General features: G+C 42.3%; 1 protein-coding gene across 3 annotated transcripts in view; it reads left to right on the top strand.

The window, feature by feature from the left end:
- MAP4 (microtubule associated protein 4) overlaps nucleotides 1-25,421 on the top strand; it is a 168,285-nt gene that overhangs the window by 45,709 nt on the left and 97,155 nt on the right. For all 3 annotated transcript variants that reach the window (XM_072854946.1, XM_072854947.1, XM_072854948.1), the window contains exons 3-4: nucleotides 8,350-8,606; nucleotides 19,370-19,435. In XM_072854946.1, the coding sequence (XP_072711047.1) occupies nucleotides 8,369-8,606; nucleotides 19,370-19,435 (304 nt within the window). In that variant the 5' untranslated portion in view covers nucleotides 8,350-8,368. The remainder of the gene's footprint in view (nucleotides 1-8,349; nucleotides 8,607-19,369; nucleotides 19,436-25,421) is intronic.

Genomic DNA, 25,421 nt, shown 5'->3' with positions numbered 1-25,421 from the left:
ACCCAGTGTTTTTGCTCATATTCATGCCTGCTCATCGGGTTACTTTAACTGTCCTCTCCCATGTGAAAGACTGGCGGTACTTGGAGCATCCATTTCGTTATCTGCTTGGATCTGTCTTAGCTCCTTGCTTGCCTGATGTGCAAGTTCAGTTACCCATGACTGAACAGGCTACAGACAAGCTTGAGAATCTCCGGGATTGTTCCAGTGCCTGTCTAGTGTCACTCGGAGCTCGTTTAACCTGTTCCATTGTGTAGGCTTTTTGCTATAGGAAAAGAAGCTCAAGTGAGGCTAGCAGCCTGAGTCAAAAGCTGAGAGGAAGGTTATTAGTGACCTGATAAGTGGAAGTAGTGAGATATCAGATGTGGAAGAGGAAATGACTCTGAGCAAACTGTGTTATGAGGAAGCAATATGGCTGAAGCTCTGCCCCAGCTTTGAAATTCTGTTGACAAGCTGAATCACAACTTCATTAAACCTACCTAAAGTGAGAAGTTAAAACATTATGTTTACTATCTCGTGTGTGGCTGTAAACTGATTGCGGAAGCGAACCAAGATTTGCATCAAGCCTTTGGAGCTACTTTATGGTTATTAGTATGCAGTTCAGTGGCACTGAGTTCTGTATAAAAGCCAAGACTTCTTAGGGACACCTTGCCCTGTCCTCAGTCCTCTGCAGCACCCTCGCGTCCATCGCCGATTCCCAAACTCTGCCTGCCTGATGGATAGCATGTACTGTGGCTTGGTAGTCCTGAGTGGAAATGCCTATGTTTTCCTTGTGTTTCTCTGTGGAGGCAACAAGAGGAACTTTTTTTTCCTTTACTTCAGTTGTGTGCTTTTTGACTTGTTATCTGTATGAGCTTGGAGGTTCTAGGACTTATTTAATGTGTTCTATATACTTAAAATTAGCCAGAAAGCTGTTGGAGAACTTGTGCTGAGAAGGGAAACAGCTCTACAAGTGCTTTGTCTGTTGTAGCAATCCAGGCGTAAAACCAACTAATGCCCCAAATCTACCTTCTCTGTACTTGACACTTCTTTTGTCCTTTGTAAAGGAGGGAGGCATTTACTTAAGCTGTGTAAATAATAGTTGGAAGCTCTTGCTGTATTTAAGTATTGTCTGAAGGAGAATGTGGTTTTGTATGAGATGACTCTTGCTGAAATCCTGATGTTGCTGAAAGTCCAAACATGCATTTGAAATTAGTAATAAGATATTGTATGTGATGCCTTACGTAAGCAGACCCTTAGCGTGATGCTGAAGTTGGCAGCACGAGTGGTGTGGCAGACTGGAGCTGGAAACTGCTCTCTGCTGTTTGCTTCAGCCCATAGGAGTTACAAGAGAGCTGCCAACTGCACTGCGGTTTAAACAACTGCTCAAAGCTTAAAATTGGTGTTTGATTTTACTATGGAAATATCTCTAGTCTTCTACTTACCACATACATCATCATACCACCATTTACCAGGTACTTACGCTTGTCTAGCTGGTCTTGAGTATCCGGACTGGATGGTTTTCCCTCTACTAGTGAGATGGTAACTGTACATCACTGCGTTTTTGGGGAACTAATTCCTGAATATAAGCTAACAGAATAGACTATTTCAGTTGAGAGGGACCTACAATGATCATCTAGGACTGCCTGACCAATTCAGGGTTGACCAAGTTAAAGCATGGTATTAAGGGCCTTGTCCAAACGCCCCTTGAACCCTGCTAGGCTTGGGGTATTTACCACCTCTCCAGGAAGCCTCTTCCAGTGCTTGACCACCCTCTCGGTAAAGAAATGCTTCCTAATTTCTAGTCTAAACCTCCCCTGCCGCAGCTTTGCACCATTCTCAGGTGTCCTGTCACTGGATCCCAAGGCGAAGAGATCAGCACCTCCCTCTCCATGTCCCCTCCTCGGGAAGCTGTAGAGAGCAATGAGGTTGCCCCTCAGCCTCCTTTTCTCCAAACTAGGAGAACTATAATTCTGGACACCCATTCTGAGGCTGTTGCATTGGTTTTTCTAGCAAGTGAGTTGAGCATGAATTTGTAAGTTTTGTTGGAAAGGCTTTATTAAAGGTCCCTTGACCTGTGTCTCATTACCTCTGAGAAGAAGCCTCTAGTAATTTAAGTGATTTCCTGTGAGTCGGAACATACACAAAAATAGAGATCTTACCTTGTTTAACTTTAAAACAAAGCAAAACAACAAACCCTGCAGAATTAATCCCACTGGTTCAGACTATGCCTAAAAAATGTTACAAAAAATTAAATTAGGTCATAGATCTGTTGTGCCCAGTCATAGAATGTAAAAAACATCAGCAACTTGACTCACTGATGTGTCCTCTCCTTTTGAAAGATAGATGCAGACATCTTTTTCATGGAAGACTCCCTTCAGGATACTGTGAAGGAAGATGACTTAGCATATATCTGCTCCCTGCTATCCTGTTTTCTTATGCCTCAACAGCCACTGCTAAGTGCTCATGAGAGCCGCGTCTAAGAAAAGCAAGCTGACTTACGACAAGAGAAATGGGAATTATGGCTGAGCCGTCCCTGTTTCTTCCAGTCGGGGATTTTGTTCTGTATGTAGTTAGGAGCTAATTTTAAAGGAGCAAGTGGATCTGATGCAATTAACATACATGCTTCTCATAAATCTGGGTATCAGAGCGTCTCCTTTCAACAAACAAGTGAGGAAATACTGCTTTGTTTATTTTCTCTTAGATGTGCTACTTTTAGGAATAGATTTCTCTATACCTCTTTGGCATAAAGGTTGCTCGAACTTTACTTTGGTAGGAGCAACTATAGCGTTAACAGTAGTAGAGATCTATCCGAGTCAGTGTTAAGTGGAAGAACAGAGGCTGAGCACAGCTCACCTGGTACAGGATGAGGCGTGTACCCACTTTCGGAGACCAGCAGCCTTGCAGGACTCTCTGCGGCGAGTTGAAGTGCTGTGTCACTGCGGGGCTGGCGGGCAGCCGGCGCTCTGCCTTGAATAACTGGCAGAGGGGGGGACCTGTCATGTATACGCTTCTCTGGGAAAAATCTATTCCCTCTGCCAAAAATCTGAGGGAAGTCAGTCTGTCTCATGCCAAGCATGATTCTGTTTAAACAGTTTACAGGTTTTCAGGTATCTTTTTTTTGTGGGCAGCATCCCCTGCCCTCGCTTGCCTGTTCTCCCCTTTCTCCATCTTCAGATGAGATGCACAAAATCTGGGTCAGACTGATCATAACTTTAAATTCAAAGACTGTGCATGCCCAGAGGCATGTACACAACAGTGCAGTTAAGGAAGCTACAAAATGGAAATAGAAAGTTCAGGAAATAAATTCCACTCTTCCCTAGATGGGAAGCTAGACGCAGTGGCTTATGCAAGTACATGTTGTTTGTATTGCTTCTACTTTCAGAGGGTGGCTGGATGAGATGATGTTCCTTGAAAGTTATTCCACTAGGTCACTTAAAGTAAAACTTCTGTGAGGAAGTGCTGGTCTGACTTCTTTGGGATCAGTAGGGTGTTGTGAGTCTGTGACTCTCTAAATCGGTTCGCAGAGCACAAGTTCTGTGTACATTAGCAAACCTCAACCTTTGGGATGAGGTCAAACATCAAACGAGATGGTGGGAAGACCCAGAAAGGAGCTCACTTTGAAAGGGAGGGACTAACTCAATTGGGTAAACAGCAGGAGCTCTTTGGAATGAGATGGCAAGAGAGGGGGTCTGTGATACAGGTAATAGATGAAAATAACTCTTCTGTATCTGTCAGGTTAGCTAACAAAAAGATGGATTTTATTTATCAAAATGAACAGGTTACTGGGTACACAAAGATTCTGAGCATAAAAAAGAACAGATGGGGCAAATACTGGGTATAACAGATGAGCTGTTGCTGGAACATGAAGAGGTCTTGAACAATCCTTTTTAAAAAAAAAAGTGCAAATTAAGAGAATATGATTTATTTGCTGTGGAATAATTTAGAGATTTCCTGGAATGGATCGAGGAAAGTCTGGCTACAAGAAAACTCTCTTCTTCATCTGTAGTACAGCTGTCACTGTGGGACTGATAACGCTATGGTCTGCTCCTTTCCACGCCTTTCCTCTGAGCAAAATACTTACTCAACTTGGTGTTCTTCAGGGAGGACTTGACTGTCCTCTGAGGCTCTTCCAGAGACAGAAATCTTGAGTCATGCAGGTTGGTGTTACACCATCGTTATTCCCTCTGCTATTTAAGAAACGAGAGGACCTTGGCAGCTGTCTCGCAGCTGAAGAATTATTCAGTACATTTTTTAACTGCTGCCTTCTGAAATCGCAGTTGTTTCTCAGTTTTGCCCTTTCATCTTAAAAGTTAATGTCAGAATTCATTTCTTGTGCTCTGTAATACCTGATTTGCATAGCTATGTCACGCACAGTATATTAAGATACTTCTCGATGAAGATTCTTGAACGCTTCCTGTGCGTAGCTGCCTTTGTTCCATGTGAATGAAAATAGTATAGGAAGCATCTGTCTCTCTAAGCTGGTCAACACATGAGTATACTTTAGGGTTTGCTTTCTACCCTTGGGCAGAATCTATGCGGTATACTTATTTTCCTTTTGTCTTAGTTAACGCTATAAGCCCTAGTTCAAACTGCAACTCTGGGAAATAGGATAGTTTGGCTGCTCTAACACCAGAGATGGAAAGTGGAGAAACAGGCTCTAGTCCAATTCTAGCGGTGTTCTGGCTGTCCTCTGACCGTACCTGGGCTGTGGAAGGCTTCCTGCAGCCGGTGTGGCCTTTGGGTTAGGGCAGCCGGTTATTTGCCGGGCGCTTTTACATGCCTGAGATACCAGTTCTCTATTTGCTACAAAAATGCAAAATGGCTTTTATTAGTTACGCTGATTTATTTTTTTTCTACATAGTTTCTGCATTCCTCATTAAGTTAAATATAGACAAGGAAATGTCCTGCTGATAAGTCTGCATAACATCATTATTATTTTTCCCCAGAAACTAGATTGCTTTAGTGTCCTAGTTCCTATGTAGGTCTGAAATAGAGACATTGTCAATGCTGTTTTATGGTAACTATTTCATAGTGCTACCACATTAATGTGGACCATTAAAAGCACGATGTGAATCCATCAGTTGCTTGTGGTGGAATATTCATGTGCCGGAGGATGATCTGGGTGGGATTAGCCTTGATTTGATTTAAGAATTCTTAACTGCTTCCCTAACCCCACTCACACGGCAGCTTCTCCCACCACCGGGGGCTTTGGGGCATTTGCTCCATTAATTGAAGTGCAATTGTTCAGGTCTAGAGGAAAGTGACTGAATATCTCAGTGGAACAAGGATGAAATAATTTCTGGGCCATCTGCATACTGCTTTATAAGCTTGCTCTGACTACAAACCAATGATTATGGCAATATGAGCTTCTGTGCAGTCTGGTGTTGGCTGTAGATGGCTACTGGGTTTGGATCATGCAGGGGAGGGGATGCTAAACATTAAAGGGCCTCTCTATAAAGTAGTTGGGTAATAGTTTCCATTAGAGTGGGAGGATGGCAATGACTTGCTACTTGGACAGGCCCTAAATTAAGCTGTCAAGAGGAAATTCTGCTAAAAGGCCACTTGTGTTCCTGAAACTAAAATAGCAGGAATGCTTAATCTGAAGTGAATGTGTGAAAATTGTGAGCTGATAGTTCAGTTTATGGACTGTAATCTACTGCGAACAAGCATTTGGAGTGAGGTTAAAAAGAGAGGTTTTTTCTAAATGCCATTTACATAAAGCTTCAGGTTCTTGATGGGTAAACCTTGCTGGACCAAATACGTAACTATGAACATGAAGGACTTATGACATCTGCAAAGTCGGATTCAGCCCGACCTGGCATGTCTGCTGTGAAGAACAGGAGTCGGATTTTTCCTTTGGTGTCTGGCATGTTCTCTCCAGCCTTTGCTTACTTATTCCCCAAGTTATTGGATGTTCTGTAGCCATTTTCTGACCGTGGTCTTGATTCTTGCATTTCTTAGAAGCATAATGAAGCAGCTTGTTGAAAACTTTAAATATCGTTTTTCTTCCTTATGCTAAATGAAACTTGCAGAAGAAAAGGATGAAATGTTCATAGCTCCAAATTTGTTTTTGAGATTGACTGACCTAAAAGCCATCATTTCACTTTCAAGTTGAAAGCAAGGGAAGACCTGGTTGAAAAGATGTCTATTTAAGAGCCCCATTTCTTCCTTCGAAGAGACTGGCCAATGCAAAGATAAAACTTCTAGAAGTGACTTACTTCCCTGGTTGAAACTCAGTCAAGGGTAATGTGGTCAGTTGTGTGCGGATCCGTATGATGGTGTGTCTTGAAAATAGTCAAGAACTCTATCTGAAAAACTTTTTTTAACAAGGCTCTTTCACTTAGGTATAAAGATGGTTTTTTTAAATAACCATAATTCATTCAACTGCACAAAGGGTTAGGAGCTCCAAACCTTTCACCCCTAGATTTCCCCTAAGTGGTAATTCTTCAGGGCCTTTATCTAAACCAGCAAAAACTGCAGTTGCTGCTGGAAGTCTGATCTGGCTTGAAGTCTGACCTTTTATTGTTAAAGAAAAAAAGAACAGATTTGACTGAATTAGTTTCCATAATGTCCCTGCATGCAATTACATAAACAACAATATCAGTGTAATACCATTGTTTATAAAGAATGTGAAGTATTGCCTTATACAGGCCTGAGCCTGTAGGTATGTGTCGGTGACAGTATACTGCTGACGAAGAATTTCCTGTAGTTCAAGGAGTAGGAGCCTTTGTGTTTTTGGAACAAGAGGATCTGTGTTCTGCCATCACCATGTAAGTCGGTGACCCTGGACTGCTGCACAGTGGCCGCTTGGGTCAGGCCTTCATTAACCAACACGTACAAATGCCCATTGTGTTTTCTCGTGAGCGTGTCCGTGCCTCTACATATGCAGTTCTGTATCTTCAGCTCTGTTTTTTTTCTGAACGTGGCTTGGTGGTTCTTGTCCAATGTAGTGAGAATTGGTTGTAAAATGATGACTCACTTTACCTAAGCTCCTTTGTATCCTTTTGTTTGGATGAATTTGTTGTTGGAACTCTGAACTTGTTGCTTCCATGTCCTTGTTCTCTACTAATTCTCAACCAGGCATTGCGGCATTGGCTTGCTGGACTCCTAAGACAGGGAAAATCTTTCATTAACAGGGAGAGTCTCTGCGCAGATGGTGCATCTAATAGTGAGTGTAATAGAGATCAGCATCAAATTGCTTTGTGCTTCCAAACGTAGACCAAAATTAAAGGAAGATGAGCTACTGTAATAGGAGTTGTAAGTATGCCAATTTAGATACTAATGGCCCTTTATCATTTTGGTTCTTACAGTTTGTACCAGACAATTTCTGCAAATGGCTAAAACGTATGACTAGAGCTTTTGATATCTTTGTGTTGGTAGCGTCGTGCGTACAGAATGCTGACACTGGTCTGAAAGAAAGATTCAGAAGTGCGCCTTTTGTCAATCAGAAGCGGTGGGTTTTGCTCCCTTAGACAGCTTTCCATAAATTTGCATCAGTATTTGTTGGCTGTTAGTTCCTAATAATAACTTCAAAAGGATGAAATGTGAAAAAATAAGTAATTGTTGATGGGTGCGTTTGTTATGCCAACCTGAAAGCTTTAGCTGCAAACCAGATGAATCAGTTCAGGTTCATTTTCTGTTTAGTGCCAGGAAGTTAAATTGAATGTTGAGATACCATTTATCTTTTCCTTCCTGATTTGTGATTCTTTCTACTTTGTTTTCAATTTATAGCTTTATATATAATGTGTACGTGTGTACTTTACTGCATTTTTTTAATGTAAGCATTATTAAAACCTCACCTTCCAGCACAAATCCCAGAGCTAGAGTGGGTTTGTTGGTATTAGCAAGGTTCGCTGAGGACATAAACATGCTACAGGACCCTATCAAAGGGATCAAAAGCATCAGTGGAGTATACATCAGAGATTATGTAAAACCCTAATCTCCATAGGGGAGGCTGGGTGGAGTCCAACCCAAGAACTAAATTCGCTTGCGTCATTTGTCTTTCTGCTGCTGAGGATATGTAATTAACTCGCAGATCTGGGGCAAGGCAGAAATCAATGTAAGATTGTGTTTATGCTGGCCAGGTACTGGTTTTTTTCTTGTTTTATCGGAATCTTAAAAAAAAAAAATCATCACATGAAACGTAATGTTCACACAGTAAAACCTGATTTAGATGAGGTAGCTGTTTGTTTCTGTACTGGTGTGGGGGTTTTGTAAACATCTGGGAATTATTGAGTGCTAAAGCAAATGTTTCTTATTGTGTTATGGCACAGGAGGCCCCCAGTTGCCAACATCAAACTCTGAGTAAACTTAAAAGGTCTCTTATTAAAATGTTTGTTTCTTTTTGTTTTTCCCCACATCACTTTTCAGGTTGCAAAGGTGCTAAAGCATGGCTGACTTGGATCACAACCTCAGTCTTGCGGATGCTCTGACAGAGCCACCTCCCGAGATTGAGGAAGAAGTGAAAAGGGACTTCATTGCCACGCTGGAAGCAGAGAAATTTGATGATGTGGTTGGAGAAACAGTAGATAAAACAGACTATGTTCCTCTGCTGGATGATGATGATGCAAAAGCTGGGAGCCAGGAACCAAAAAGCAAACCCCATGCAGACGGTATCCAGGTGGAACGTAAGTGTCTAAAGCACAAGACCACAAAGCTGCATCACTTAGGCATCAGATAATATTAGCAAATAATAAGCAAATAATAAGCAAATAATAAAACAATAAGCAAAAGTGTTTCTAGGCCTGCTAAAACAGGACTTCTATGTTGCTGGTTTTAGTCTGAACAGTTTGTTTTAAAAGCAAAGGTTGAGATCAAATCCTGTTTCTTGCTTTTTTTACTCTACCTTCTGTTCAGTTCTTCAGCCTGTAAAATAAGCTATTATTACTAGTCCACAGAAGATGCTGTTATTTATGTTAATATTTTGTGGGCTGCCTTGGGCATCTCTGAGAAAGCACTGTCCAAAGTGTGTGACTGCCACACTTACCATATATACAGTGCTTTCCATATCAAAATATGAGAACTGTGCAGGATACCACCACTCTAGGTAATGGCAAATCCAAGGCGTAAAGAGCAATGACTTGCTGTTGCTGGTGACGTCTGCCGGTCAGCATCTTCATAAGGTCCGCACTGTTTGCGAGCTTCAGATGCGAATGCTTCATAGCTGAAGCTTTGTTTCTCTACTGATCCAAGAGGCTACTTTGATTTCTTGCTGCATGTATATCCTGGTTACGTGCATATACAGTAAAATGTGGTGCTGTCTCTGCTGGTTATGAACATTTACTAGCCCAGTTAATATTTATTAGTGTTAATAGCTTTGTCAGAAACTACTTAGAAAAAAGGAGAGGTTTAAACAGATACTTGCTTCCCTAGCTGAGTAAAAAGGAAAACAGTGAGATTTGGGGGTCATCCATTGGGTTTCTTTCTCAGTAAGCAATTTAAATTCTTTGTATGTTTGCCTGTGTGGTGTTCCCCCCCCCAGCCAAGTGGGGCTAGTCACCTCTGACAAGTAGCGCCTTGATAATTTTTTTATTTTTTGTCCTTGATCTATGCTATGTAAAAGAAGAAAATTTTTGCTCCTAGACAGGTAACCTGGTGACTTCTTTCAGAAGACAGTTTTTTCTTTTTCTGCCTTAATCTTGATGCTTATCAGCGTTGATGAAAGTGGGATGTGCAGAAGAACCGTAATGGGGACCCATCAGAATGCACAGGACCTCCAGGACTACAGAACGGGGAGTTACACAATGCGGACTTCTGGTCTAAGGCACTTATTTGCATTGTTTAGAAGTGTTTAGAAGTGACAGGGTGCCCTGTCATACAGAAAATGTAATTTTGACTTTTCCATACTAACATAGTTCATTAAATGGTAACAAGCAAGTAGGAAGGATGGAAGTGGGCAAAGAGATTATGAAACTTTGAGCTTTGGTTAATTCAGATGTGCATTACTGTATTCAATTACAGTACCTCTAATGGTAGGTGGCTTATATTTTAGTATTGCAGAAGTGGGAGTAACAAGAGAAACATGAAGACTTGTTAACACTTTGCATACGGTTTAAGGATGTTTTAAAATAATGCTTTGTTCTAGAAGTTACAGATTCTAAAAGATCTCAGCTCCAGAATGTCTTGGTGTTAAAATAATGATATAATATTGTTTTAAAAGACAAGTTCCTCAAGTTGTATCCTCCCAGACGTGTATCCCTTGCACATTACCATCATAACTCACTATTTCAAATAACTTCAGGTTCTTGAAGCAGGTATAATGAGGCCTTCTGGGTTTGCTTAGCAATTAAAACTCGCTAAACTGCCAGTTCCTGAGTGCAGAACCGAGGCAGAGAGATCGAGGTGCTAACACAGGTTACCTTTGGCCAGACTCTTCTCGTCAGCTGCATCTCCTGGCTTTTCTAACCCCTTCCCCTCCCCAGTGCCTCCCCTGGCTGTTCAGCCAGTTGTTTGTCTGCTTGAGCAGAACTTCTTTCCCTCCTACATGGCAAGATGCAACTTCTTGTTCGTGGTTTGGAGATTTGTTTTTCCCTTTTTTGGGATAGCTGGAGAACAGTTATGAGCATTATCTAAATCTTTGGCAAGATGAAAACAAGACCCTAACTGAAGAAATTGGAGCGCTTGCTTGCCTTGAGTGTGTAAGATAATGTTTTTCAGCTTTCCCACCTTGTACCGGGAGGGGAAGGGCTGTTGAGCTCCGCAGTTTAGAACAGTGTCAGTTTACTACAGGCCAGTCTTAGGATTTGATCCTGTTATGTCTTAATTTGCCAAATCTGTTTTTCCCTGAAGTGATAAGGATACCTATTTCTCCTATGAGATTTCTTCAATGTTTATAACTGTTATAAAAAAAAGTAAAGCTTAATGTACTTGCTTTTATTGAGGCTATAGAATAAATGAGCCCGGGTGAGATATTACAAGGGCCTAATGGGGCTGTTAGGTGTTGTTCTAGTGCAGTGCTTTGAGTATAACGTGAAGTTTTTGGGGAGGGAGGACTGCTCTGTGAAAGGCAGCAAGAGTTCTACGTCCCTGGCTCCAAATATGACTGCAGATAGCTTTGCTTTCCTGAGGGAGAAGAGTAGCTTTCATGGATCAGGCTTTTCAGCCCCCGCTTGTTAATTTATTTATGTTAAAAGGCATGAATGTGTTCAGACAGCACAGTCTCTGCTACTGAGATTGCCTTTCCCCAGTCAGAAGAGGTTTAATCATATGTCCTGTCAGGCTCTAGCTATTCCATCTCTGCTCAAGGTTTTTCTTTTACTTTTTTCCTAAACCTAGGAGCCAGATCAGACAAGTTTAACGATCAGATGGGCCCCCATCGTGGAGCTGGGTGAGCCATGTGAGTAGAGAGAGATGGAGGAGAGGAGGGAGACATGATGAGCAGTTGTATGGTCACCTACAAATTTGTCCTAGAATAAAGCTCTAATAACAGTTAACTTTTAAAATATCATTGGAAAGACATAGCTTAAGAAGAACGGGTTTTACTCTAGCACCTGGCTGAACATCATAATTTGGCAAATTCTGGGGTAATCCTCTTATGACATTGTGGGCTTTACGTAATGCTGAAGGATCGCTTTGGGTGTGTGCTACGCTGTTTGCAGCTAGCTCTCCTTATCAGTTTCAAGGCTCCATGGAATTTAGAGGATACTGTGGAGCTTCCAATTAAAGTCACGGAGGCTGTAGCGGCAGTTTTCGTTAGGGTGCTCATGTGAAGTAAGGGATATGCATCCTAAAGTGCGAAGGAGGAGATGTTTGGGTGGGAGCAAGTTCCAACTGAAAGGAAAATACTGTGCTTTAATAGCTTGCAGCAGGCAGCAGCACTCCTGTGAAACGTTTTAGTTCAAGTGAGGACCAATATTGTTTCTGAAGTGTTTGATTGTGTTATTGTTGAGGAATTGTGTACAAAGCTAGGTCTGCGGCATAACTGTTTGTGGCCTTGTACACAGTAAATGCATGTTTTGCTTTCTTGCACTCACTCTGTTCACAAGCTTGGTGATGAGTCTTAACTTTATATAAGGTGTGTTTTTTTAATAGGGAAACAAATACTGAGCATGATGTAGGTGACAAAGTTCTCTTCATTGCTATGGGCAGTGGCTTTGGGGCTTTTTTTCAAGCAGACGTGTCACCACGAGATGGCTCTGCCGGCGCTGCGTGATGCTGTGGGACAGACACTGCTGCACAGCCGCACAGGCCATCCGCCCTGGTGTGGGAAGAGCACAAGCACACAGCTCCAGAGCCTGACACCCGAGGCCAAACCACAACGCTTCCCGTTCCTTTTATCCCCCTTTCTGCACGAGGAGCAAGTGCCTGCCTTGCAGAAGGCAGCAGGCTTTGCATTTGCAAACAAAAGTTTAAACACTTTGTCACATATGAAACTGAGGATGGAGAATGTTCCATATACACCAAAGTTTCAGAGAGATTAAAAAAAGTCAGCAGTGTTAAGATACTTGCATCTTTATCTCATATGATATATTAAACACCTGCTCCCTCAAAGTCTGTCCATCCCCATTCCAACCCCAAAGCTGTTAAAACCTCGGGTTAATACAAATCCCTATATTGTCTTTTCATACAGAAACAGTTATTGAGCATGATCTGAGTGCACACGGTCTTTAATCTGCCCGTGTTCCTTGCAGCGGGTTTCTGTCAGACACTTGCTAACCAAACATTACAAATAGTTCGGAGACCCCAGGTGAAACCAGAGGTGCACTCCTGAGCTGTGTGTGCTTCATACGCTCTGCCCCAGATTTCAGCCGCTGTCCCAGCGTTTTGCAGCTCAGCTGCAGAAACTGCAGGTTCATTTCAGCATAGGGCCTTGTACCAGTAGTCTGTCGGGAGCATATTTCAGTGCGAGGGTGGTTTTTTTGTGGGTTTTGTTTAAAATGCAGATTATATTGTAAAGCTGCCCAGATCTTGGGCTGAGTTGCTTAACTATGTAATATACCCCTATTTTCTTACGGAGGAGGGAGCGCCTTAGGTATTGTCTTGGTAAGCCAAAGCACTCTTGAAACTTTTTATGTTTTATGAAATAAAGTGGCCAAATTAATCTAGTTGTTACAGTTCACAAAGCAAAAAAAAAAAAATTTTTTTTCCCTAGCTCAGCTGTTTTACACTGATTTGGCTTCATTCAGGTAATATTTGTGCTCAGTTAGGGAACTTCACTTGGGGTTCTCTAACATCTAGTCATCTTGGATTCAATCCCATCACAGGCAGCCAGTGATCAGGCAAGGTGATTAAATCTTCAAGCTTCAGCTTCCTCTTTCAGAAGGAGAGGTGTGAGGGTGGGATGGGGGAGAGGGATCTGAGTTGGGAATTAGTGTGGCCGGTCTCCTTTTCCTGCTCCTGGTCGCCAGGCCTGCCTGTGCAGCTGTGGTTCTGTTAGTGCCATCTGACAGTATGTGTGCTTCTGAAAGCCCTGGCATCCCTAGAACGCACAACCAAGCAAGCCTTGGCTTCCATTTAAATTCAAATTCTCTTTAATTCTCATGCTTGGAGAGAAAAGCTTGAGAATCCAAACCAATCCTTTATGTCATTGTCCTGGTTTTGGCCACGATAGGGTTAATTTTCTTCCTAGTAGCTGGTACAGTGCTGTGGTTTGGATTTAGGATGAGAACAATGTGATAACACACGGATGTTTTAGTTGTTGCTAATTACTGCTTACACCAGTCAAGGACTTTTCAGCTTCCCATGCTCTGCCGGGCGCACAAGAAGCTGGGAGGGGGCACAGCCAAACTGGCCCAAGGGCTATTCCATACCATATGGCGTCATGCTCAGTATAGAAACTGGGGGAGTTGGCCGGGGGCAGCGATTGCTGCTCGGGGACGGGCTGGGTTCAGTCAGTGGGTGGTGAGCAATTGCAATGTGCATCACTTGTTTTGTACATTCTTCTTATTATTATTTATTATTTTCTCTTCCTCTGCTGTCCTGTTAAACTGTCTTTATCTCAACCCATGGGTTTTTACTTTTTTTCCCTATTCTCTCCTCCATCCCACTGGGAGGGGAGGGTGAGCGAGCGGCTGGGTGGTGCTTGGATGCCAACTGGGGTTGAACCACGACACAGTCATGTTGGAATGCCAAGGAACAAGCAAAACTCTAAGCTTTTTTTTTTTTGGCGACTCTGGGAGATGATGAGCTTGACTGCTGCTCAGGAGCCATTTTGAGACAGAATATTTAAATGTATGAATTGAAATAGCTTAAGCTACTTGTTTAAGAGTTACCAGCTAGTTTTGACTGTATGGCACTGTTTTTCAGCATTTTTATTCTCAGTTTTTTTTGTCTAAGCTCTCTGACGAAGTTGTGTTCAACCAAGTCTGCACGCACAAACGTATGATAGGATGGTAAAACAAGCAAAATGACTCTCGTCCACAACCCATCCACCCCACCCTGGCCTGCCGAGAGCTCTTTTTTCTTTTCGCCTTCTGGTATCCCATGCCTGCTACGGAGCAGGCTGCAGGTCTGATGGTGGAAATGTGCTCAGTTGTGGGTATGCTTCCATGTGCGCTATGCCAAGTCACTGCTGGAGATGAGGGTGTTTTATATTGGCGCTGTCCATTTGCTTGAGATTATCGGTTTAGCGAATGCTGCCTTAAATTTGTTTATATAAAAACAATCCTTTGATCCACTAGCCAGATGCAAATACTATCTTGTGATTCTGATGAGGATTATGTAGTTACAACATCTTGACATGTTTTTGTTTTTATGCAATTTAGAATATGAGGGGAGGAGACCTGGCCCTGAGGAGATTGCTGGGTACTTTCACACTCGCACACTAGCTAACTAAAATAAGTTTGATTTGCTCCAAAGGAGCTGACCTTCACAGACATAAGAATAAAAACTGCTAATGCTGTGTGGAGTTGTGTGATTTGACCTGATTTTCTGGAAGCTTGTCTTCCAAAAAAAGCTAAAACTGTAAAGGAAACCATTTTACCTGCTTTTCATCCTTCCCAAGAAGTGCAGAAGGGAAGACGTGGCATTTCTGATTCTTCTGCTCATTTGGGAACCCCCTGTTGAGCCTAAAATCTTCTTCAGATTTTGCCTGGTTAAGTGTTTTGATTTGGAGAGACCCTGGCTTGACGTGCAACGGTGGCCTGCTTATCCCTGCGTGTTTGCAGAGCTTGTTGAGAAAGTTAAAAGCTGTTGCCTATACGAGACCTGCTTGCAGGTTCCTCTGCCCTTCTGGTAACTGGAGCTTTTTTAGATCGCTTCCTCCCTTGTGGCTTTGATGGCAGAGAAGCAGCCTTCTGCAGCTAGCAGGGTGCACGCAGAGAAGAGCAGCTACTGTGGTTACTGCTCAGCATGTCGAGGGAGAGGAATGCTGCGACGGCTTTAACCTATCCTTTTGCCCTAATTCCTGTGCCATTGAAGCAAATGCAGGATCTTCAATAAATGCCTTACCTTTTGTTGTTGTGTTTTGTTTTTCAAATGAGTGAATATAGAGGACTGAATAAAATGAAGCTTCTCTGAAGGAATGTATTTGTGCTTTATAGTCTAAAAGCTGCACAGTCTTGAGCCATATCAGCTCTATGGAAGGTTAAGCCAGAAGAACAGCTAGCTTTGAGCTGTCCTTGTTTTCATCTGCCATAGTGTTTGGTAGGCTTGGCTAATATTTTGGTAGGGTGGGGGTTTTTTGTTTCATTTTGTTTTAAGTTTGCAGAGCCCTTGGTAGGGGAGGGTGGGGTGTCCTGGCTTTTCTTTTTGATAGAAGACAGTTGGCTTGGATCGCTTGCTACCTAGGAGATCAGCCTCTAAATGAAACTTTTGTACAGATGAAGTGTTTATTTTCTGAATAGCTGCAATGCACTGAATTGCCAGGAGCACCACTAAGTGGACTATATGCAGAGCAAAGCTGACCTCAAGTGCACACAAACTACTCGTTCCAAGCGCTGCCAGACCAGTCTTACAGATGAACATTTTTTTTGTAACCCAAAGCCAGTGCTCGAAGTACGCACACAGACTTGCAGACCGAATTTGTAGTGTTTAGCCATATTTGTGATCAAGTTGAGTCCTGTTTTTAATGCATGAATAATGGTGGTGGCATCAAGACCGGACTGTGAAACGTTTCAACAGATGTGTTGTCTGTGCAAGGTGTAATGGTCAGGTTTGAATGAAACTGAAAGCAACATGCTCATTTTGGCCGATTTAAAACAGAACTTGCACTCAAGTTTTCAAGTACAGTTTAAATACTTGAAGAAATGGGAGTGAGGTTGTGGGTCATGGTAGTGGGGGTTGCTGGTTTTTTTTTCCCCCCACCACCAAAAGATTTTTTTTTTTGACACGTTTAGCATGAGTGAAGACTAGAGAAGACTTGCAAAGCCTCTGTAACAGTGGCATCGTCAGCTGCCTTCATTAAACCAATGTTGTGACACCCATTTGAGCAGGACTTAAGAAAACTTGTAGCTCTTGCACTTGGGCTAAGCTTCCTCGCTGTTAACTGGAAGGTTCAGCAGGACCTGCATAGCTCCTCTATGTAATTCCTTGGAGACCCCAGTGTAAGACTGTTACTCCACGAGATACCCAGCACACCTTTTGGCAGCTGCGAAGCAGTGCTGCATAAACCATCCCATGACCCTGATTTCTCCTTGCCTGAACTGATCAGTAAATTCAGTGACTGGCAGTAGTCCTCCCAGTTACTAGTTAAGACAGTTCTACTGTTACAGTAAATACCAGACCTTGTAAAGACTGACAGCAGGAGGAGCTGGTGTGTTTAACTGCTAAGAAACAGGTCCAGGGATTCCTGTAGTATTTTCAGCTACTTGAAGAGGATGTAGGTGTATGTTTTTCTATAAGCTGTCTGGCAAGTTCATGTTGAATTTTCGTAAAACACCAGGATGAGCCACTGAAGTAACTGGGAAGACTTTCCTTTTGCTTCACTGAGGGCTGGATTAAGCCCTAAAGTGCTGTGTCTGAGTACACTGGTAATGTAGCTTCATTTTAAAACTGCTTGAGCTCAGGGAAGGGACAGCAGCAACTCCAGGTAACTGAATGTGTCTGTCTTTGGGAGTGATTTTATTTTATTTACTTACAGGAGGTTTTTAAGCCATTGCCCTGAGTGTTTTTTCACAATAAGCAGAACTGATGGCCTGAGGAGCTGAACTGCTGTTAGAGCTTGTGCTGCTTGTTATGCTTAACAAATACTACCAAGTATCATTCTTGCAATGACTTGTCTTCACTATTTCACAACTGGAAAATGGGATAAATTCTTAGAAATTAAGCAGAGTTTATTTAAGAAAATATTAGAAAATATTTTAAGACTTGGTGCAAGGATGATATCTTCAGTTTAGGTAAATGGCCTTGTAATATTCCCCTGTCATGGTGGTCACCTACAGAAATATTGTGCTGCTGGCAACCTGCACCAGTACTAATACCAGCATAATCCAGCTTCTTTTGTAAGGACCATAGTCTGATCTCAAAGGCAGTAATTTAAAATAAATAAAATTCCTCAAGCAGTTTGCCTAAGTGCTTATACTTATTGATCCTCAGCAGCCCAGTGTAGAGATTATGGGGTGAATGTAGAATTTTACTAGCATATTTTGATGATTAGGAAGAACTGTTTGAGTACTAGAACAAGAAGTGTGCTTTTAAAAAAAATTATATTGTTATGTTAATTAAATTCCTTAATTATTCCCAAAGATGGTTTCCAAGCAGCATTTTCAAAACCGTTGCACAGTTGGGATAGCTACCTGTTAGCAGAGTGGCTTTCCTAAGGCAGCCCACTGAGCAGATGGTAAGGCCAAGTTTAGAGCTCAGTTCTTCGATTCCAAATTGCCTCAGCTATTGCTAGGTCTTGTATTGCTGCCCTGTTTTCCAAGTTCAGTGTGTAAATCCTGCTGCCTTCTAAAATCTTATCTGCCAATGTAAGAACAAGATAGACTACATCTCTTGGTGGTAAGTATCTTGTATGCTATATTCTGGAATCGGTGGTCTTCTACCCTGAACTACCCTTCTCTAAATCTCTTCCTGATATCTGCTTTAGCAATGTGCTGTTAAAGCTGAAATTGAGGTCTTATGATCCTCTTTTTCTAACAGTATTAGGATAGCTTTGTCTGCAAGAAACTTGTCACGACTCAAGTGGACCAACATTTAAAAACTCTGGGGACTTAGTTTATGCCTGTTGGCGTTTGTTCTGTCACTGGACTCCACTGAAAAGAGTGTGCCTCAGGCTTCTTTACAGCCTCCCTTTGGGTGCTTGTACGCACACACACACACACGTGTCTTCTCTTCTTCAGGGTGAACAGTCCCAGCTCTCTCTCGGCCTTTACTCATAGGAGAGACACTCCAGTCCCTTAATCATCTTGGTGGCCCTTCACTGACCTCTCTCCAGTAGCTCCATCTCTCTTGCACTGGGGAGCCCAGCACTGGACCCAGCACTCCAGATGTGTCTCGGCAGTGCTGAAGAGAGGGACAGGATCACCCCCCTCAGCCTGCTGACAATGCTCTGCCTAATGCAGCCCAGGATGCTGCTGACCTTCTTTGCTGCAAGGGCACATTGCTGGTTCATGTCCAACTTGTTGGCACCAGGACCCCCAGGGCTTTTCCTGCGGGACTCGCCTTCCTGGAAGTTGACTGACAGTGTATACTGGTGCCTGGGCTTATTCCTCCCTTGGTGCAGGACTTTGCGTTTCTCCTTGCTGAACTTCTTGAGATTCTTCTCTGTTCATCTCTCTAGCCTGTCCAGTTCCCTCTGGACGGCATCACAAGCATATCAGCCACTCCTCCCAGTTTTGTATCGGCTGCAGACTTGCTGAGAGTGTGCTCTTCTCCATGGTTCAGGTCATTAATGAAGATGTTAAACAGTATTGGCCCCAGTATCAACGGCTGGGGGACACCGCTAGTGAACTGGCCTCTAGCTGGACTTTGTGCTAGCGATCACCACCCTTGGAGCCTGGCTGTTCAGCCAGTTTTCCATCTACATCACTGTGCAGTTATCTGACCCATGCTTTGTCAGGTTGTCTATGAGGATGTTATGGGAGACAGTGTTAAGGTCAACAGCATCGACTGTTCTTGCGTCACACCCACCAAGCCCATCCAGGTTTATCAGCTTGGCTAAGCATTATTTGCTTGAAGGAAATCCAGAGTCACAGTGGTCTAGTGCTAGCCCTTAGGAAAGCTTAGTTTGAAGTGATGGTATGAATAGATAAAGAAGTTTCTAGTTGTTATGCCTTGAGTCTCCTTCGTGGGACTAGATTTTCTGTGATTGAAAAGCTCTTCCTTTTGGGTTTTAAGTTGCACTGACTCAGTGCCATGTGGGTACCTTAACTTATTTCAAAAATAATTCTGGGGAAAAATAACCCCTTATTTGTGTTTGATAACGTTACAGTGTTGTCCTTACAATGTTGTTTTTAAGTTTGGATTAAGATTAACTTCACCCAGTGCTAACATTTCCTTTGATTTCTTGCAGATACTTCAGCTTCTGGGCCAACAGTTGTAGAAAATGGTGACCATGGAATAGAAGATCACCGCACAGGTACGTGCTTAATGTCTGAAGGAAACATGTCGACTTCTTTACTGGACCAGTAAAACCTCATTGTGACAAAATGCATCTTCTTTCTGAGTCGTATTTCTCCATGGAGGGTTGTTTTGGGTGGTTTTTTTTTTTAATGATCTTTTCAAGTAATCTGAAACAAAATAGAACTTCATTCTCTTTTGGGTTTGAAATTGCTTATTTGCATAAAGCCTTGTTCTGAAGATGATGTATACTTTATGCATGGTCAGCGTTGGGAAGGCAACATCTGGAGCACTGATACCTAGATGGCTTTCCAGTGGCTCCATAATATTTATAGCTGAACTCTACCCTAACCAGTGAGAATGACTTCTCCTGTTCCCCATGAGACTTGACAGTGATGCTTCTCCTCCAAGTACACCATTCTTTGCAGGTTTTTGCATTCACTAATTCTTAGCTGCTACTGGAATTACACTGCTCTGTTTATTCTGCAGCTTCTCCTTCCACCCCAAACTCCCCTTCTGTAAATATCTCCTAATACTTGCTTTAGCAATGTCAAAGATGAAATTGAGTCTTCTGAACCTTTTTTCATACAGTGTTAGGATAGCTTTGTCTGCAAGAAACTTGTCATAACTTAAGTGGACCAATATTTCAAACTTGTGAGGAATCTGGAAAATAATTGATCTTTCCAAGCAGCCTAACATATACTGAAGGTAGTCTTCTTTTAGCTACATTTAACCAGTTCCCTTTTAAAAGGAGACTTTCTTACTGCGAATTGGGCTTCCTGCCAAATTCCAGCTGAACTGTCTAGGATGAGCAGTACCAAACTCTGCGACTGCGTGCACGAGCCAGTGGATTGTTTCCTTCTGTGGCGAGGAGGGTGTGGACTTTGACAGGTCATACTGTAGCACCTCTGTGGTCTTGAGGATAAAATATTCAAAAGTCGATTGTCATCCTGGTATTGGTAAGAGCTATTATCTGGTCTCCCTTTTCATGAGCTCCAGCTCAGCTTTAGCAGTACAGATCATCGCTAAGATTGTTTGGATGTTCCCAGCACTAGCATCCCTGCTAGTCTGTAGGTGTGGCCCCAAGAAAAAAAAAAACTCCAGGAGATAATGATGAATGCATGGGAGTGGGAGACAGGGACGAATTAAAACACTTTTTTGCTATAATTCTCTTTAGTGTGAGCAGGTGTTCATGTTCTTGTTGAGGATGGGAATATTAAAAAATGATCTTTGTACTTAATTTGCCATTGTAAATTGGTCAAAAGGAAGCTGTGCATCTTTTATAATTCAGTATAAAACTGAAATTAAGAACACTTCTGAACCTTCCTAAGGATACTTCCTCTCTTTTTTTTAATACATCTAACTAAAAGGAAATAGAAATAAAATCAGATTTATGATACTCCAGGTATGACTAATTAAATGCATTGGGATTTTTTTCTTGAACTTCTGAATTGTGTTTAAAAAATTTCATGTTATTTACTTAATACTAGCTTTCTGGAGGTTTAACTCTTCACACACTAAATGCTAACAACGTTGATCAAAGATACTTTTATGTGTCTGAAGCTTTTTAATTTATTAATATGTTCCATCTTTGTGGGGTAGAGTTGGATTTTTTTTTCTTGTTAAAGGCTGTCTAAAAGTGACATCAAAGTGGTAGAAACAGTGTGTCAAAGGATGAGGAGTCACAGGCATCACATTAATTAGGCTTTTCGAATAACAGAAGGTTTATACAACACAACTGTTTCATGGATTCTTTCCCCCTACCCCCTTCTCTATGGAATACTTGAAATATCCATGTTTATACATTTGAGAGTAAGAAATGCTAATTTTCGAGCAGATAATTGAGTTTTTTTTCAGAGTTGAAGAGCAGTTGATGCTCTGCAGAAATAGAGGCAAGTTGTTCCAGAGCAGGTGACGGACTTCAGTGGTGCCTGGTTGTACATTTAATAGGTGGTGCTGCCTAAAGCTTTTTGTCCTTGGCCCTAAGCCACCGTCAGTTTTTGGCTGGCTTATTTGTTTTCAGCTGGATCTATTCCCCAGTCTGTCTCTCTTTAAAGCTGAAATAATTCTTCTGGATGTGCAATGTGGGCCCAGTGCAGAGGTGGGAAACAGAGTAGCTGAGAGAGGGCTAAGGAAGATGCTCAAGGAAACCAGCTTTTTGCTCCAAAAAGCAGTGTTAAGAGCTACAGCGAGAGCTTTTAAAGGCAGAGCTGTATTTGAGCTGGATTCTGAAACGGACTTCGGGGAAAGTATTGGGGAAAGATGTAGTTAAGCTATTTGAAAATACAAATGTCTGCTTATCTCTCCGGTCTAGATCACAGGAAGCACTGCACAACATTTTTTTTCACCTATCAAATGAAACAGGGTGATGACTTGCTAATGTTTTGTTGCATGCAACTTTATCTACAGACATCTGGTGTATGTATATGCAGAGGTTAGAATTAGTCAGGACTGAAATCTTAGTGCTGGTTTGGCAGCCTGTGCTGCCTCCTGACCGGATGCCCCGCTCCAAAATGCCGTTAATGTAGTAGATGACATAAATCCAAAACTAATGTAACTCGGGGGCAAAACCCTATATTAACTGTTGAATTATTTTTATTATAACAGTGACATACTTAAACCATTGATGCAGGGATGTGTATAGTTCAGTATTTCCGAATGTAAAGGAAAAATGTGAATGGTTGACTTTACGTTGGCTGTTTACTTGAGGGTCCAAAACTGTGGCCGTGAGGCTGAAAACCCTCTGCACCCGTTTGCTTTCCCCGAAAGGGAGAGACTGGCAGCTTCTCTGAAGGGTTCAGTTCTTGGCAGTGCTGAGCCATATGTGGCGATTGCTTATTCGGTTTGTGGGTTTTTGTTTTTTTGAGAATTTGAGAGCTACAGACCGGGAGCTCTGGCTTGGGTACTCAGCACATAGACTGAAACTCTCTCTATTAATTCTGTTCTTCCTTATAAGGATAAATAGAAGAGCGGTTGGTGCAGCGTTCGGAGGGAAGCTGTGCACATCTGGTGCAACTCAAGTGAATCAGCAAGGGTGTGGGGGAACTGTTAATAGTTTATAATCACTGATGGTGTGCAGGTATTGAATTAGGGAACTAACTGCTGACTTTTATGATGCGAAGGTTAGAGGGTGCCTAGTAAAACTCTAACAGCAGGTTTAAAACAACAACAAAAAAGTGTAATTTTTGAACAGTGCAACGTTTGCAACTCCGTAGTGCCGGATATTTGCCTAGAGTTCAAAGGAATTATATACTTTAAAAAAAGACAAATTTCTGGAAAGAAATCCATTAAGGATGATCGTATGGTTTAATCTGGATACCTCTTCTTCCAAGATCCTGTGCATTATCTTGCTGGAAGATGAGAAGTAACCTAGGGAAGTATTGCTATTTGGTGTTCATACTTTCCCTAGCTGGACTTTCTCCTCCAGCCAGCCTGCTTGTCGTTCTCTCACCTGAGATCGGGTCACCAAAACACTTTGTCACTGCTTTCAGTGCAAATTGTGCCTTTAAGCAGCATCCTGAGCTGCTGCTCTTTTGATAGCAGTTTGTCACTAATCTTGATTTATCACAGCTAATTTTTGCATGTGGCACAATGTATCACTAGTCATGCTGTGGCATGACATTTTTCAGACACCTCTAAAAGCAAAATTCCATGTGTTTCTAATCTGGCTTTTGGCAAATCTCCTGGCTGCACTAAATGAAATATTGCTTGTTGTGCAGTTGCTACCTGAGTGTTGATGTTTACTAATGACTTGCGCTTTTTTGCCCCTTTCCCCATCCCGTTTCCCTGTCCTACTTCTTTTCCTCTCTTCTATTTTCTCCTCCTAGAAGCCTAGACTGTCTCCTAACACTGGGGCTGCCACTGATACAAGACCAGTGTACTTTTCTACCTGCCATTACACTTCTAAAATCTTCAGCATTTTACAGAGCTCTTGCTTTACATCTTTGGACTTTCCGTGTAGAAGAAACCAAAGGGTAGCTGTGCTGTCGGCCGATCAGCCCTTCTCCTCCTCCCTCTCTGCTCTGCAGTGCTTGTTGAGACCTTCCTTTCTTTGTGTAAGCACAAACGTGCATGATGGTTTAACTGCACTATTTCAGCACTCCCACTGTTTTTAAATCACAACTACAGCTCCATTTTTAGTTCGACCACTTTTAAATTTAATTTATATCCTTTTTTCATGGATGCTTCGTAACAGAAGGTTTGATATTAAATTGAAAGTTGTGCTTTCATAGCGGATGGGTCCACCATGACTGCAGCTCCTTTCCCTTCTCCCCATACTCACCACAGCCTTTTTGAATAACGCTGAGTTTTACCTGCCTTTATCCTTGCTGCTTTGAAACCTTCTCACATGAGGTTTTTGTCTTTAATAATGTTGTCGTCTTCAAAACAGCTGTTTTCACATCATAGCACTTATTATACAGACTTGAGAAACAAATTAGGAAAAGCCATGTTTACTGAGGTACAAGCAGATTGTCTCTGGTTTGTGAGGGGTGGATTATGGGGGTCAAGCACTTGCCATCAACAGGGAGCATAAAGGAAAATGACTGACCCCCAATTCCTGCCTCAGTAAGCTGCTTTGCTGTCGTACTGCTTCCTGCAAGCCTTGGAAGTAGGAAAGAAAATGGCCTTTCTTTAACTTCATACCTCTAGCTTCATTTTGGTAACGACAGCCTTGGATGAAGTGTTACCTGCCATGAAAAATAATCTGTCCCTTCTAAAACTGAGAGAAACAAACAATCTAAGACTAAATTGTTATATCTATACTGAAATAGTTATGACAGTTTCCAGCAACACCAAAAGGAATGGGCCTGTTTTAACCTTAAACAGAGCTACAAGAGGTTAGCAAGTCCGTTGCAATTCCTCCTGTCTCCAGAAAGGCGCAAAGCTTTTGAAACACAAAAATATTAGCTACTACCATTCAACAGACAAAACAAAATGCAAAAGAAGGAAATAATTTAGAGAGACTTAGTATTTTACACGAGACAAGTTCAGCCTGGGTTTTTGTAGATGAGTGAGTGTTTTGTTTGAGGATAGTTGTGTTGTGTAGCTAAAGGGACTTTGCCTACAACACCTGATAAAAGTACAGGATTTATTTGAACCCAAATCCAGTCTAAGGTAGGACGTGATTGTCCAAATTGCCAAAAGCTAGCATACTAAGACCTTCACTTGCCTAAAAATGATATTTTCTTGTGAAGAGAGTAGCTTGCACCTGAATATTCCTAGGACCCTGCTAGTACCCTTGACTACGTTACGATACTGGTCTACTCATTATATACTGGAAGAATATTGCATCTTGAACGACTACTCCTGGTAATGCCACCAGAAGGTTTTCTTTGAAGATCTTCGAATAGCGACCCATCCAATCTTGATTTTTGTTTTTTTATCTGAGACCTCACATGCTCCCTACCCAGAGCGACAGTGTCCAGAGTTGCTGCAATGAACTGTGTGTAATCAGCCTGTTTAGTGATGTGCATCAGGACTCAAGGCCTTTCTTCTCTTAATTTGGTGGCAATTTATTGCTTTACCCACCATTCAAAACCTCATTAGTAGCTGACATCCTTGTGGTGCCAATTTCTGAACAAGTAACACTGTTGGCTTCCCCTCCGAGGTAGATAGCTGTCACTTCTGAGAAAACCCTGTTGCCTACAGGCACTCAGCTGCCAAACCTGGGCTCTTCCCTTGCCGGTCCGATGTGCCGACCTGGCAGAGCCACCACGCAGTTGCTTAAGACCAGCAGCCTTTGGGACCGGATGCTGACCAAAAATAAGCGTTTCCCTAAGGACTAGAGCAATAATGGTAACTGGGATTCAGGGTACACTGGCAAGTATGGCTGTCACAGATTGCCCTCTCTCTTTCTGGTTTTACTGGAAATACGCCCCGTGGTAGCACGTAGCCTCCACCTTTGACAAGCCACCAAAGCCTCGCCAGCACCCGTCTGGGGGTGGTGGAAGGCTCCGCTCACACAGGGCTGCAGGCCATCCAGGACCCTTTCTCCAGCTCTACTT

This window comes from Ciconia boyciana, chromosome 2, assembly GCF_034638445.1.
Source record: "Ciconia boyciana chromosome 2, ASM3463844v1, whole genome shotgun sequence".
NCBI classification, from domain to species: Eukaryota; Metazoa; Chordata; class Aves; order Ciconiiformes; family Ciconiidae; genus Ciconia; species Ciconia boyciana.
Note: the sequence above shows the minus strand (reverse complement) of the source record. Positions and strands in the feature narration are given on the sequence as shown.